At 41.2% G+C, this 16077-nt stretch overlaps 1 protein-coding gene across 5 annotated transcripts in view; it reads right to left on the bottom strand.

Moving 5' to 3' along the window:
- The window catches only part of Trank1 (tetratricopeptide repeat and ankyrin repeat containing 1), an 80596-nt gene that overhangs the window by 51758 nt on the left and 12761 nt on the right, over positions 1 to 16077 (bottom strand). For all 5 annotated transcript variants that reach the window (XM_057767729.1, XM_057767732.1, XM_057767730.1 and 2 more), the window contains exon 2: positions 3558 to 3684. In XM_057767729.1, the coding sequence (XP_057623712.1) occupies positions 3558 to 3684 (127 nt within the window). The remainder of the gene's footprint in view (positions 1 to 3557; positions 3685 to 16077) is intronic.

Here is a 16077-nt window from a genome sequence, read left to right as displayed (position 1 = left end):
CACGACAGGAAAGAAAAGCAAGACTGCAACGTAAGGATCCTACTCCAGAAGCCTTCATTGTGTTCAAAGAAGCTCTCCCCTCTTCTCTCACACTCACTCTCTCTGTCTCTGCTCCTCTCCCTCTCTCTCCCACCCCCCTCTATATCTTTGTGTGTGTATGTGTGTGTGTGTGTGTGTGTGTGTGTGTGTGTGTGTGTGTGTGTGTGTGTGTGTATGAGACGGGGGAGGCTTGTGTGGAAAGCAGAGGTCGAATTCAGGTATCTTCCCCTATTGCTCTCCACCTTACTATTTTTTAACAAGATCTCTCACTAAACTATTCCAACAACACTGAGCAGATGACCAACCAGTCCCCAGGATCCACCTATCTCCCTCTCCAACTAGTGATGGAGTTACAAGCATGGGAGTATTGGGGGTCCAGACTGAGGTCCCTGAGTCATGTCCCCAGTCCCAAGAAGAGCTTCTAAGATGGCTTTCCACATTATACTCTGTGCTGTATCTTTCTGATCCCTCTTACCTGTTAGGAAAATATGTAACCATGTCCATCTCTATAGCCTCTGAAACATCTCACATGACAGAGAGGGAAAGCATGAGTACAGCTTATTGTTCACACTGCGTATCACAGTCTGAGCAGGAGAATCAAGTGTCCTATGGCTGGTGTTCAGAAAAAGTGAGACTTCTGTGTAAATGCAGAAGTTGTTCCTTGTTCCCTTTACTCAAAGTAAACACAATTTCCACTGGTATATAAGAAAAAACTGTAATGACAAGCACTGAGAGCTACGCAGCTCTGTATTATAAGCAATAGAAACAAAAAGCAAAAAACATTATTTTTTCTGTGAAAAGAAGAAAATTATAACTAAAAGGGAGATGAGGCCAACAAGATGGCTCAGTGAGTAAAGGCACTTACTGACAGGCCTGATGACCTGAATTCAAGACCAAGACTCACATGCACAGGCAAGACCAACTCCACAAGTTTTCCTCTGACTCCACACATATTAGGGCACAATTATGCCCCCACACACAAATTAGTTAATTAGTATAAAATAAGTAATATTTAAGAGGAAGAATGGTCTGGTTTTACAAATACCCAAGTGTAGGATTCCACATAAGAATAAAAGCACACTGCCTCCCCAGTTCTGTCAACTGCAGTGGCAGGGACCCACTAAGACTACTGTCAGAATTAACAGAAGGGATCACAACCTGGGTTGATGCAAAAGCAAGCACTTAGAAATTCCACTTAATCTTGAACCTCTCAGTATTTATTTATCTGAATTAACCTTTCTTAGAATGTCTAAGGAGCTCAGGTAGCAACTTGAGGAAAGGAGAAAACTATATCTGTACTGTGCTGGGTTTGTTGGGCTTTGGGGTCTTCCCAACCATATGAGCTAGCACAGAATTTCCCATTTATTTGTTTCCTCAGATCTAAAATGTCATCTTTTATTCTGTGGGGATGAAGAGAATGGGAATATTCTAACCCTACACATGTTGGTTTGGCATGAAGATTAATTTAAGATGAAGGCATTTGTGATTCAAAGAGGCAGAGTAAAGCCTTCCTAGAGCTGTAGCCTCCCTCTCCCTGCACACAGAATCTCCTGGGGGGACAATTACCATAAACCCAACTGAGGAAGCTTTGGGTCACAGAGAAGAGCAGCCATCAGCACTGAAGTGGCTGCACACAAACCTGCTCCCTAAAACAGCCCTTGCTTTGCATGTGTTTCCCCCACAGGTTACAGCTCCTACCCCTAAGCCCCTTTCCCTTGTCTTTTCATTCTTGTTTTAAAAAAAAAAAAAATAGCATAAACTTTCAGACTTGTCTCCTTCATTATAATCTTCTAGGAAATCGCCGTAAAAATAGCAACAAATCAAACTTATGCTTTTTCTCAGCTTAATTCACTGGGGCTCCAGCCACTGAACTAAAAGAAGTTAGCATTTTCCTCTACTACAGAGAACAGTGAGACAGGGAAGAAAAGACACTTAGGAGCACTGAGTAAGAATGGAGGAGCGGCTGTGGTTTCTATGCTGTTAGAAACTGGGAATATCATTCAAAACTTCCTCAGGGCACAGCCAGAACTGTAGGAATGTATGCCAGGCCCAACTACTCCCCACCCTAGCATACACCTGAGAAGACGTCTCAGAAATGTGCTTCCATTTTCAAGTTCAGTAACGTCTAAAGTGTCTATCCTCCACCCCGGGAATGGAGCTCAGTAGAGGAGTGCTTTCCTAGCGTGTACCAAAGGTAAATGCCTACTTATAATGCAAATTTTCAAGTCTCCCTCTGAATATTTGAGTCATTTGTGGCTCTAACTTCCCCACCTTTTCCTATTGTGTTCTGCTGCCAACTATTTTGTTTAGTATCCTGATGTGGGAGGTCCTTCTGTATATGCGTTGCTTTTATTGGTTAATGAATAAAGCTGCATTGGCCTATAGCAGGGCAGAATAAAGCCAGACTAAAAGATATATAGAGAGAGTAGGCAGAGTCAAAGAAATGCCATGTAGCTACTGAAAGAGACAGATGCCCCGGAACCTTATTGGTAAACCATGAGCCTCGTAGTGATACATAGATTAATAGAAATGGGTTAATTCAAGATGTAAGAGCTAGCTAGGAATACACTAGAGTCATTGGCCAAACAGTGTTGCAATTAATATAGTTTCTGTGTGAGTATTTTGGGTGCGGGCGGCTGAGAAACGAACAAGCTGCCTCCATCTACAGTATTCCCTTAATTCTTGCAGCCCTAGGCATCATCTCATTTTACAGTTAAGGAACCTGAGTTGTAGCAGGACTCTTTCATGCACACCAGAGCATATAACAGAAAGGCTAACGTCTGGTGTTTTTCCCAGTTCATGGAGGAGCTTTTCTCAACTACTCAGACCACTCATTTAACACACACTTCATAGTCACATAGCTACAGACTACTGTTTAACTTAAAGCCTCATATTTTACTTCCTGGCTATAGTTCTCTTAAATTTAGTACGAATTACTCAGGGTCTAACACTCATTTTGTGTGTCTTGAAACATCAAGGATGAGGTTGTCAACACTTGGACCATTTCAACTGAAAAAAAAAATCAGATTAATGCTTACCAGACTGGGCATAGTATTATATGTCTTTAATTCTAGCACCAAGAGGTATAGGCAGGAAATCTGTTTGAAATCAAGGCTAATCTGGTCTATATAGTAAGTTCCAGGCCAGCCAGAGCTGCATAGTGAGACCCTGTCTAAAAAAAGGAAATGTACACATACACCACCACCACGATTTACTGAGAAGTGGAGTTTATTAAAATGAAGCACAAGCATCTTTGTCCAGCTACATCAGGTCTAAGGAGCTCCTCCAGCCTCTCACTGAACACCATCTACCAGGGAGTCAGATTCCACTGTCCCAGGCAGAGTCTCAACACCCACCATCCCTGTACATACTCCTCTGGAGTAAGGCTCTCCCAGCCCATGGACCTCTGTCTGAAGAACAAGTGCATTCAAAGAGATGCATTCCTAGAACATCCACTTTGACAAGAAGGAAGAAAAACAAGCAACGTAAGAGGAGGGAAGCGGCCACGGCTACCATACCTTCACATAGGTTGGGTCCCATTGGAGACACTCCTTGGCAGCAAGAAAAGCCTCGTTCCATTTCCCAAGGCTGTAAAATGCATTGGATTTATTGCACAACAGCACAGCCAATTCCCGAGAGGGAGTCCTGTGAGAAAGAACAAACCAGAAATCAGCAAAGCCATCATTCTGCAAATTCAGGGCATAGTCCTCAAAGACCACCACTCTGAAGCTGGCTGCTGCCAGCAGGCAGAGTTTAGTTGGAAATACCCGTTAGGCATATGAGATCTGTCTTTTGTAGCCCCCTAAAAAGACTGGCACATTTACAATGTAGAAACCTGTTTCCCTGCTCCCAAATCTCTGCTCATACTTTTAATGATAAATGTTTTCAAAATCTTAACCCCATCAACCACACTGATCACTACAAATGTCTTTATTTGTAGAGAACATTGGTGAAAATGTATAAATGACGATGCCAAACAGATGGGGATGGGAAGACATTCCTACCAAGACCTTAAAGAGTGCAGATGAGGCATGACCCATTCCACATGCACACCATATCATAGGAAGAACCTCTCAGAACACAAGGCTGTAAAGGCAGGGGATTCCAGGGTACTTGCACCCATTGTGGATCAAAGGGAAGACAAGGGTTCTAGGTGAATGAGGTACTAGCTCCTAACTACTGTTTGTAAGGAGGGACATAGTTGGAAGACAGCCAAAGAGGTGGCCTCTGAAGCATGGCAGGACAAGTGCCATCATGTCTGCACCCAGAGCATACAGGGCAGCAAGAGTAATGCTGGAAGCAGGATGGAAGAAGAAAGAAGGTTCCAAATGCACCACAGTGCCAGGGGAACCCAAGTGTCACTGGGCTAGGCACTGTATTAGGCACACAGGGAGAGAACACAAGACTTGCTATTTTCACACATGTAAAATGAAAAGGAAGCCCAAGTCACTATGCAAAGAATTATCTACGTACTGTGGATAAAAAAACAAAAACTGTAAAAGTTATCTGTTACTATCCCCATTCTCAACCTTCTGTATCTGCCTTCATTAACTTCCCAACTATCCTTCCAAGTGGAGGGATGTAAGCCCTGAGGCACACAGCAGTGGGGTCAGCAGCGGATACTAAGCAAAGAGGGAAGGGAATAAAGGGCAAACATAGGACATCTCTCACAAAACAGAAAAGGCTCTGGATGAGGGAGAACCCCACTACACAAGTAACTACCTGTAGGAGGGGCACAGTGCTTCCCCTCAGAGCTTGCCTCTGCCCCCTCCCCCACCCAGCACACTTTTGGATAGCCAAAGAGAAGTTCACACTCTTAAGAACCTGGATGCCAGATTCTTTCAACAGATGAACACAAGCAAATAGGTTCACCCTGTAGAAAGTGGGAAGCTGGCTGCCCTGCTTGCTACCAGACCCATGTAGGGTACAGTCACTTTCAAGTCTGTTTTATGGAGTCCGTGGAAGCAGGTCATTCTAGGCCCACCCACCTTGAGAGAGCACACCCTGAGAAGACCTTTCCTTTCTCAGCTTCCTTGTAGTAAGAACTTTCCACGTGCTCAGTGGCCTGCTAGGAGTTGCTCCCAAGCGCACGACAGTATATACCCAGCAGGTGTCAAGCACTAAGACAGTCACATTCACTTGTCACTACAGCCCAGGAGGAGGTACTGTACCCACTGTTTACATGTGAAAACAGGCACAAGGAGATTCAAGTCACTTACCTAGAGATTTTTTTACCCCAGATCTGATCAATTCCAAGTTTCTGACCTAGATCCCATGAGGTAGGACAAGTACAATTCAGCTGATAGTCCCTCTTTCCCTTATAACCTTATATAATTACAAACCAACACAGACATGCACTGCCCTTCCAAAGACCTCATGTGAAAGTGGTTAGGAAACCGGCCCCGGTTTCCTTCTTAAAACGCTACAAAGCGAGCCTTGGAACATTTGACCCAGAAGTATTTACATCCTCCAAAAGAGTCCTTCTTTTCAGTCATAGACTCTTCTGCTCACTGTTACAGTTCAGTGACCTAGCATACAAGGCCACTTGTTTTAGCTGTGGTAGAAACATTTTAAAGGCAGACATGAAAAGGGTACAATGACCACCTTGGGGACCCTAAAATTGTTGAGCAAAGGCAGGAGCGGAGAGGCCTGAGAAAGCCTTAATAAGCAACTACCAAGAATATGCAGAGAAAAGTGCATTTCAAAAGAGATACCCCTTCCAGTGTGGCAGCATTGAAGGCAAAGTGGTGGGGAGAGTATTAAATAATGACAATTCAGGCATCCATGTATGCCACGTACCTATGAGGTCCTAAAGTTTGTTGAGCGTCTTGCTGATCAAGTAAGTCAATTCTTGGGTATGTAATAATTCTCATTACTTTTGTCATTTCAAATCTTGTTGTCAAGGAGTTAGAGGAAGGAACTGAACTAAACAAGCATGATGGTAATTAGTTTAGACACACATGAGCTGGCTGGGAAGGAGATGTCTTAACCCCATTGCATTCCTTAGGTAGAACTTTATGAAAATGAGGCCCATGATTCCTATACCAGTCAGAACACAACACTCCACCCACACTTCTCATTCTGTGACTTGCATTTATTCAGGTCTGACTAAGGAGGACAGGAGAAAATGTCAAGGACTGACTTACAAGGGAACAAAGCGCTATGTTTCTCTACCGAATACTGTCAGCCATTTGCCAAACAAATATTTATCAAACTGGCCATTAACAGAGAGCTAGAACATGAAAATCCCCACCACTGACAAAGGGTCAATACCTGTCCTTTAAAAATACCTTTCTATTGCTAGAAAAGTCCAGCAAGCAGCTGTGCTGGTTTGTTTTAATGCCAGCCTTCCGACGCTAAAGCAGGAGAGTGAGTTTTAGGTCACTCGTTATTATACATATGAGACAGAAGTGATTTCAAATTTGGGGGAACTGTTTACAGGGAAATAGCCTTATGGATGTCTACCACAGTGAAAACTGGAAATAACCCTAAGTGTTTCATCGCTCCTAACAGATCTAAGGCAATTATAGTTTACCCATGCACTAGAATGCCATACATCGGCTATTTTAAAAATCATGTAACAGACATTTAATGACAGAGTTAGTAAAAGAAAAATATGAGCTACACAAAGTCATATATCCAAAATTAAATTTTCAGTAGATAATACATTGAAAATATGACAAAATGGCATCAGCCATACCACTGAGACTAAGTAGGGTTAGGATTTTCGTCATATTTTTTCTTGAATTTTCAGCACTTTACAATATATGACCTTGATAATCAGTGGCATTAACTAAAGTCTTACACTCTTGTTTTGATACTCACAAATACTATCAAAACAAGAGTGTAAGAGTTTAGTTGAATGCCACTGCAAATGTTTCTCTGATAGTCACATGTACAATGACACTTGTAGCTTTGGGATGTTTTCACAGAAACCTACAGAGAGCACTAGGTAGACGCTGCATGGGCAAATGCTGGAGGCAGTCCGCCCCACACTCTGCGCTGCCTCTATGCACCAGGTCAAAAGGAAAGGGGTGGCCGCAGTAGAAACAGCAGCCTCGGACAGAAGTCTCTCCCAAGGTGAGTAGGCGACTTCCAAGGCCAGGATGAGAGGACTCTTTGGCTCTTTATTAAAAAAAACAATAATAATAAATTGATAGATAATACAAATATTTTGTGGGGCTGGAGAGTCAGCACCAACATGGCAGCTCATGACTGTCTATAATTCCAGTCTTGAGTGATCTCACACCTTCTTCTGGCCTCCTCTGGCACGGCAGACATAGTATGTGCAGACAGACATAAAAGCAAAACACCCATATACATAAAAATAAATAAATCTTTTTAAAACAATTTTTAAACATTTTATCAACTACTTTTTTGGACAAAAGAAATATTTTGGGTATGAGTACTCTGAATCTGATTTGATCTTCCTCCTCTGTGAGACAGTCTTTGAATTCCATTATCTTTGTGTGTCATTTGTCGCAGAATGAGTCCAGTCCATAGGGAAGAACACAGGAGTAGGGCTAGACTAGCCTGTGCAGCTACCATGCAGACTCGGTATTCTTTGGTTCCCATCATGCCAGTGTCTATTTAGAAAAAACTTTATTGTGGATCCCTGAAACAACAACAACTGAAACTTGATGAGGTCACCGTCTCACCTTCATTTATGCGATACAAATTTGACTTTAAAACTTACCAAAAACTACATAGTCAGTCTCTGTCTGTCTGTCTGTCTGTCTGTCTGTCTGTCTGTCTCTCTCTCTCTCTCTGCCATACAAGAGTCAGAGGTGTTAGAATTCTGCTCTCAGAGGAGCTTGTCTTAACTAAGAGATTCCATTGCAGTACGCATGTCTATTGCCCTGACTTCCGTTAGCCTTGTTAGTGCTGGGAAAGTCTCAGATCAGAATCACCAGAATCACTTGTCACATGTCACGTGTGGTCAGAGACATTTGCACATAACCTTTAACCACTTACTGTCCTAGTCTGTGTCTGAGAGTAAATTTTGGATGGCAGTTGACACAGCTTCTACAGCTTCAAGAACACCTCTGGCTTCTCTGATCCAGCTACCACACTAACTTCAACTCCTGCTGGCAGCCTGTTTATAACAACCTGTTTAACTTTGGTTTCAAGTCCCAAATATTCTGACTTACAATTCTCTTTGCATTTAATTATGTCTGTTCCAATGCAAAAATGTTACATGCTAATGAAAAGTTCTCAGTGGACTGTGGCCAACATGGCCAAATGTTCTAAGCCCTACTGTCCACTGCCATATGAACTTAAGGATAAAGGGGGAAGTAGAGGTGGTGAAAGAGAGGAAAGCCTTCCAGCTATTCTCAGTCAAATCTTACATCTTTCAGCTGTACTTTTAAAACCCATCCTACATTCCTTTCTTAGTCAGTTCTTCTTAGTCCAGAAGAAAAAAGACTGAAATTGTTCTGAACTGTTCACAGGACCCCTCAGTTCAGACACCCTTGTAACACTTTCCTCTCCTGCTGACAGCTTCTGATTTGCTCTTCTATTGTTTTGTTTTATTTTTGGTTGTGGTTTGGTTTGGTTTTTCCAAGAAATGGTTCTTCTGTGTAGCCCTGGTTGTTCTGGAACTAACTCTGTAGACCAGGCTGGCCTTGAACTCACAGAAATCTGCCTGCCTCTGCCTCAAGAGTGCTGGAATTAAAGGTGTGCACCACCACTGCCCGGCTGACTTGCTGTTCGCAGCTCTTTCTGACTTGTTATCTCTAAAGAGAAACATGGGTTACCTAGCCTTTGCATACAGGCCAATTGAAGGGCTAGAGCCCCCAGAATATGGGTGAATTAAAATCTGAGTTATAAGCACGTTTTCGCTAGCAGAGGATGCACTTGCTCCAGGTGTAGAAATCCAGCTTCCTGTTTGTTTTGGCTTTAAGTGTGGCTTGGAGTTTGAGTCATCTGCTTGGTTATGCCTTTGGTTAATATTTACAGCACTACATTAACTTTTGTTCACCTTTTTCTCCAGAGCTGAAATGGAACTTAAATATCCAAAAAAGAAGAAAACAAATTATTTAACACATTTCAAAGACAAGCCACTGAAATCCAAATCTAGCAAAGAGAAAAACATTTTAATTTTCATCTTATCTATAAGTCATTCCACACGATGAAAAATCCAATACAACTGACTGGAAACTCAAACCTCACTGTCACTCATGCTGTAACACGAGATGTAAAGAGAATTAAAAGTAGCTGAATTTGTCTCACAATCTGTCCTGAATAGACCTCTAAAAACTCCATGAAGTCTGTCTCTTGATCTCAGACAAGAAGAGGCCTAGAAGGAATGATGATATTCTACAGTTGCACAAGTTCCTTCCTTTGGTTGTAAGACTACTGAAACAATGGTCACCAAGAAATTAGAATTTCCCCAAGAGTCTCTCCCTGGGAGGAGAAGGCTGACATCTGGTGCTAGCCAGAGAGAGAACTTTTCTCTCTACGAAAAAAATTACACACACTTCTGACAATATCACACCTCCTGACAGAAAGAGACCAGAGCCAAAACAATGATCAATGAAGGGTCTGCTGATACCTTGGCTATAACTGCAGAGCTAAGCATATCTTAGTTCTCTACATAAACCACCAGCAAGTCAGGACCCCAACACAGGCAGAGGCAAGAATGCCTGTGGAAACTTTAAAAATAAAAAATAGAAATAGATTAATATATAAAGGATATTAAAAATGACACTGTCTGCCCTAAAAGAAAAAAAGCAGATCATTTAACTAGTGTTTTTCCTGGATATTTAATCTATATGAATATTTCCAAAACCTTCTTGGTAAAAGCATACTTTTGCTCTCTGATCGTAAGATATAAAATGTCCAGTCCCACCTAAGAAACTTTCGAAATGAAAACCTTGATGAGGCCGGGCGGTGGTGGCGCACGCCTTTAATCCCAGCACTTGGGAGGCAGAGGCAGGCGGATCTCTGTGAGTTCGAGACCAGCCTGGTCTACAAGAGCTAGTTCCAGGACAGGCTCCAAAACCACAGAGAAACCCTGTCTCGAAAAACCAAAAAAAAAAAAAAAAAAAAAAAAAAAAAAAAAAAAAAAAGAAAACCTTGATGATTCTCAGGAGAGAAACAGGGCTAAAAATATTTTTGGTCCACCTCATATGAAACCTGACAGGGTTGTTTATTTGTTGGGTTTTGTTTTTCAACTTCATTTTTATGTGGATGAGTGTTTTGCCTTTGTGTATGTCCATGCACTGTGTGTACACAGGGCCCACAGACGCCAGAAGAAGGCATCAGATTCCTTGAGACTGGAGTTACAGACAGTTGTGAGCTGTCATGTGGGCACTGGGAATTGAACTCAGGTTCTCTGGTAGAGCAGCCAGTGTTCTTAACCACTGAGCCATCTCTCCACTTCCTGATAATGAGATTTTTTTAAGTTTTTGTTTTTTAAAAATCTCTATGGTCAATTCAATTTAACTGAAAGTTGACACTCAGTAAGGTCATCTTACCATAGGGAAACCTGCATACTTGTGTTTACCATAACTGTTCACAATAGCCACATTATAGAATCTGCCGAAGTGGCAATCGATAGACGAATGGATAAAGAAAATGTGCTACAGAGGTTACAGCAATGTCTCAGTGGTTAAGAGTACCAGTTACTCTTCCAGACAACTTGGGTTTAAACACACATAGTATAAACACATGCAGACAAAACATCCATACATATAAAATAAAAATCTATTTTAAAGTAAACAAATTTTATCTACTGATAAACAAATCAACAACTGTGTGAGATATGTACAATGTAATGCTAGCCTTTAAAAAAGAAGAAATTATAACATAGTCTACACCACAGATGAAGCTTGAAGACAATATGTTGATAAAATAAACCAGAGACAAAGAGACATACAATTCATGATTTCACTTCTCTTGGGTACCACTGTAGTCAAATTCTTAGACACAGAAAGCAAAATGAAGTTGCTTGGAGTGGGGGAAAGGAGAAAGGGAGAGTTGTTAGGGACGTGGAGGTTCAGTTTTGCAAGTAGAAACATTCTAGATCAGCTGAACAAGATGAATATGATTGAGATCCTGTCTCAAAATTGAAAGGTAAGATGATAAACTTGCAGTGCATGTGTGCACGTGTGTGTGTTTGTGTGTGTGTATGTCAGTGCTAGTGATCAAACCCAGGCACTGAACAGGTTAAGCATTCTACCACTGAGCTTGCAGCTCCAGCCCTTTGTATTCTGGGACAAAGTCTTACTTTGTAACTTAGATCCTTCAGCTGTGGATCCCCCTAAACTCCATCTTCTGAATTCTGGGATTATAGAATGTGCTGCCATTCTGCTTTGCATTTAGTTTTTGTTTCTTTTTTTAATAAATAATAATAATAATAATAAAACTGAGGTTCAGAGAAAATACAGGTAATGGCATTTCATTTGTATTTTGATAAACAAAGCTTGCCTGAAGATCAGAAAGTAAAACAGCCCCACTGGTCAGCCTTACAGACCAGGCAATGGTGACACACACCTTTAATCCCAGTAGCCATACTAGTTGCCATAGAAATCAGGTGGTACATGCCTTTAATCCCATACCTAGAGAGGATTATAAAACGGGAGGATCTCAGACACAGTCTCATTCTGAGATTCCTAGAAGCAGGATCGCCATTTTGGACTGAGACAGAGGTAAGAGCCAGTGGCTGGCTGCTTTACTTTTCGGATCTTCAGGTTGAACCCCAATTTCTCTCTCTGAGTTTTTATTAATTGTGCTTCAAATACAAGTATGGTGTAAAAGAATATTTTCTTGACTTGTATTTCTACTTTAAAAGTATTTATTTCCTCATGTACACTATGCTATGCCAAGATACCCAGAAGCTGATAGGACTCACCAAGCCTCCCCCAGCTCTGATAGTGCTGAATGGCATGCACCCCAGGAAAGAAAGGGCAGGAAAACACTAATTGTTTTGGAGTTGTGCTGGGGTCCTTCCCGACTGACAAGACAGCAGCTAAAACCTATCCTGGGGCAGGCATTACATGTTACAGCTTACAGTACCCAACATTTACCTCCTGTGATCATGAAAATGAGCACATTAATAAGTGTATATTATCATCAGATAATACATATCAACAATTATGAGATAATTATGAAGTTTTTATAAATACTTTGTACATGTCTTTCAATAGAGAAGTCCACATTCTAGAAAATAGAATCACTGGGCCGTGGGGAAGAATGCACTGTTAGTGTCAGTAAATACTGCCTGTTTTCCAAATTGGCTCAATCTAGGCTCTCAATAGAACATTAGAAACATAAATCACCAATACCTTTTTGATGCTAGGTATTATCGGTCTTTTTAATTTAACCCAGGTGGTATCATGTGGTTTTAAACAGCCTTTCTCTGGTGACTAATCCTGTGAGTCTCTTCCTGAGTTACTGATTATATGGGTCTCACCTTTTGAAGTTCCTAACTGACCCAATCATCGGGCCAAGATGGGTTCTTGTTTTTTTATTGTTGTTGTTGTTAAGAGTTTTGAATAGGAACACCTCTTTGGTTGTGTTGTTTTCAATAAATAATTACTAGATAACAGTATATCAGACCTGTGTTAATTTTGTTAGCAAATAGTATCACTGCTGACAGCTGTGAGCAGAGTGGGGCCTGGACAGGAACTTGACACCTGTCATTCATACAAGCACTAAGCAGCTCGGGGAATAAATTTTCTAAAGACACCTATTACTAGTAAGTGGTTTAGGGGATCTCATTAGATTCTATTTTGTTAGAAAGAATGGTGTCGGAATGGTTTTGTAATTAAAAACTAAAAGTAGATCAAACTTTTATAGCAGAAATGTGATGGCTGAAGCTTAATAACAATGGTGTTTGGAACTTAGGAAGCTGACCTCTCCATTTGGCTGAAATGAGCCATTCTTGTGCTCTTTAAATTAGCTTCTCTTGCTTAACTAAACCCAATTTTGCTTCTATTATCTACTTCCACTGCCAAGTCCCTTGGCATTAAGAGAAGCTGGCTCCACTCTACTTGCCAAGGGTTTGATGAACAAATTGTATTTCCCTGCCAGAGAATGGTTCAGTGCTGAGTGTAAATTTTTTTTGAAGGACTAAAGAAATGTTTTTAGAAGGACTCTGAGACAATAGGGGGATTCTTTCTTGCAGGAGGAGGGTAATGTTTGCATGTTCATGTGCACAGGAGTGGGTATACATGCAAGTATGTGTCAGAGGAAAATCTTGGGTGTTGTTCCTTAGATACTGTCTACCTTGTTTATTTTATTTTATTTTTTTAGGACATGACCTCTTATTGGCCTGAGTCTTACGAATTTAGTTGGACTAGCTGGCCAGCAAGCTACATGGATCCATCCATCTCTGCCTCCTTATGGCTGGGGTTACAAGCATGCAGCACTAGGTCTGGACTTTTTACATAGGTTTTGGGGATGGGTCCCATATCTAATGCCTGCACCTCAAGCATTGCTCCTCCTAAGGCAATAGTTCTCAACCTTCCTAATGCTGTGACCCTTTAATACAATTTCTCAAGTTGTAATGATGCCAACCATAAAATTTTTGCTACTTCGTAACTGTAATTTTGGCACTGTTAAGTACCACAATATAAATATCTGACATGCAGGATATCTGATATGTGACTCCTGTAAAATGGTGCTTTGGCCCAGAGGTCACAACCCACAGGTTGAGAACTACTGCACTGAGCCATCTCCCCAGTCCTGCAGCAGGATCTTTTTAAAAAACACTTCAAAGTTTCCAAAGAGGAGCTGTCTGCTCCTTTGAGCAATGAGAAAGTAAGACTATGAGCCTAAGTACTGAGATGTGTAGATGTGTGGTCCCATGTCCTTCTGCACTACGCAGAAAGTCAAACCTCAAAAGAAGAGGACAGAGCCCAGAGAACCACAGGACAGTTGGTGGGAGACACTGATCTGAGGAATGGAGGGGTTCTGGACACATATTTAAGGGTGTGCACCAGTTAGGATGCATGCCCAGAACATATGACAGTGTTTGAACCAAGAAGGGTAATTTTCTCATATAACCAGAAGTTAGACAGGAAGAGCACAACTCCTCATCCTTCTGTGACAGCATCTGTCTTTGTGTATGCCATCACACTTGTCTTCTCGAGGATGAAGAAGATCACTGAAACTCTAGGCATTATCCTAAAGGCAGGAAGAGGGAGACAAGAAGAGCTACCTGGCTCTGTCACCATTCAACGCTTGTAAATGAGTAGAACTTTCCCAGAGTCCCAGAGGTAGACCTGAGTCCCACTGGTGGAAATGGGAGCAGAGGTAGGGAGGAGGTCAGTATCTGGCTCTCTAATGACAGCTATTCAAATAGAAGCTTGTCAGGAGCTGTAGGGTTTCCAACAGCAAAGTGTCTCCAAATAAGCCAATGTCCTTACTGCCTAGCTCTTTCTTATAGTTAACAGCACAGTGGCTTTGCTCTGACTACTGCCATTCTATCTAGCTTCCATGCTGTTCTAAGAACAGCTTGTCCAACATGGCACCACTAGTCAAATATAGATACTGACACTTCAAGTTGAATAAAATACAATCAAAGCACCCGTTATTTTTAATATGTATTTTTCTATGTGATGAGTGTTTGACTGCATGTTCATATGAACCTGGAGCCCAAGATCAGAAAAAAAAAAGTGTTGGATTCCCTGGAACTGGAATTAAAGGTGGATATGAGCTGTCATGTGGATGCTAGGAATCCAACCCAGGTCCTCTGCTAGAGCAACAAGCACTCTTAATGTCTGGGCCATCTCTCCAGCATAAAGTTCCCATTCTCCAATTACCCTAACCACATCTCAAATGTTCCATGGCTACAAAGTTAGTGGCTACAGCTTTTTTTTTTTTTTAAAAGAGTGGTTCTAAACTGTTTCCATCATAGCAAAAAGTTCTGCTGGGGAATGCAGTTCTAGGCAAAACTGCAGAAGAAACATCAAAATATTGCTTTACTCAGTGAAAAATTTAGTCTCTACTCCCTGTATGACCAATGTATGAACATCCAGGGCTGGATATCTCTGTGGTCTCTGACCTTCCTGTTGCCATCTTGAGCATCATGCTTCTTTCCATTCTGACCATCCCCTTACTGTACAACAAGTAATACCTGTGATTATGGGCTAAGTTCTCTTGGAACAACTAGAACCAGAGCTGGAATAAATGTGGGGTCCTAGGTTGTGCTGAGCACACTTAGCCCACAGCTCCTAGATGCCCTCTCTGTACCCAGAGCATGACAGCTAGAAGTCATTTTCTACTCCACAGCTTCTCCAAACTACTAAATTTCTGTTCTACCTAACACCCTTTAAAAGATGAGCAATGACTGGCAAACCAAACTGCACCTCAATAAAACCACTGTTGACACTGCAAAGCAAACATGAAGAAAATGTTCTGACATGATTTCATGAAATGTTTGTTTGTTTGTTTGTTTGTTTGTGAGTAGAATGGGAAAAGGCCTAACATTTTACTGGTTTGTTCCGGACTTGGCTTGTTGCTGTGCAGAATTTTCAATACAGTCGATTTTTAGATCATAAATGTCCCTGACACTCAGACCAGGACTTGACTCACCTCAGACTGACTCACTCTTGTCCCTTGGCTAAGCAGTACTTCAAAATATGGTTTTCATTAAATTTCAGATTACAAATGGAACAGCTCACCCTGTGAGAAAAGCAAAAGCAGGACTCCTAGGGAGGTTAATCAACTTGACACTGCTGTATGACTTGGTGTTTACAAGCTGAAATTAACAGAGAACTAAAATAACTTGTATCTGTCAGCCTGGGGAAAGAGATTTTGAAAGAAAAACTAGAATAACAATATACTAAATTTAGTAAACATATGCATGTAATTCTTATAGGAACTTTTAAAGAGAATCTTTATTAAATATCTATGAACACCCTTAAGTTTACAAGACTGATTTATAGGAAAAGTAAAATAAATTTTACTCACCTATTACAGTCTAGACTTTTACAAATACCCTGCATTTCTGTCTGTGAAAATTTGTGATTATAAATTGTCAGATAATTTTATTAATGATTATAATTCAACAAAATTTGATTTAAAATTTAA

Source organism: Chionomys nivalis, chromosome 4 (assembly GCF_950005125.1).
Source record: "Chionomys nivalis chromosome 4, mChiNiv1.1, whole genome shotgun sequence".
In the NCBI taxonomy this organism is placed as follows: Eukaryota; Metazoa; Chordata; class Mammalia; order Rodentia; family Cricetidae; genus Chionomys; species Chionomys nivalis.
Note: the sequence above shows the minus strand (reverse complement) of the source record. Positions and strands in the feature narration are given on the sequence as shown.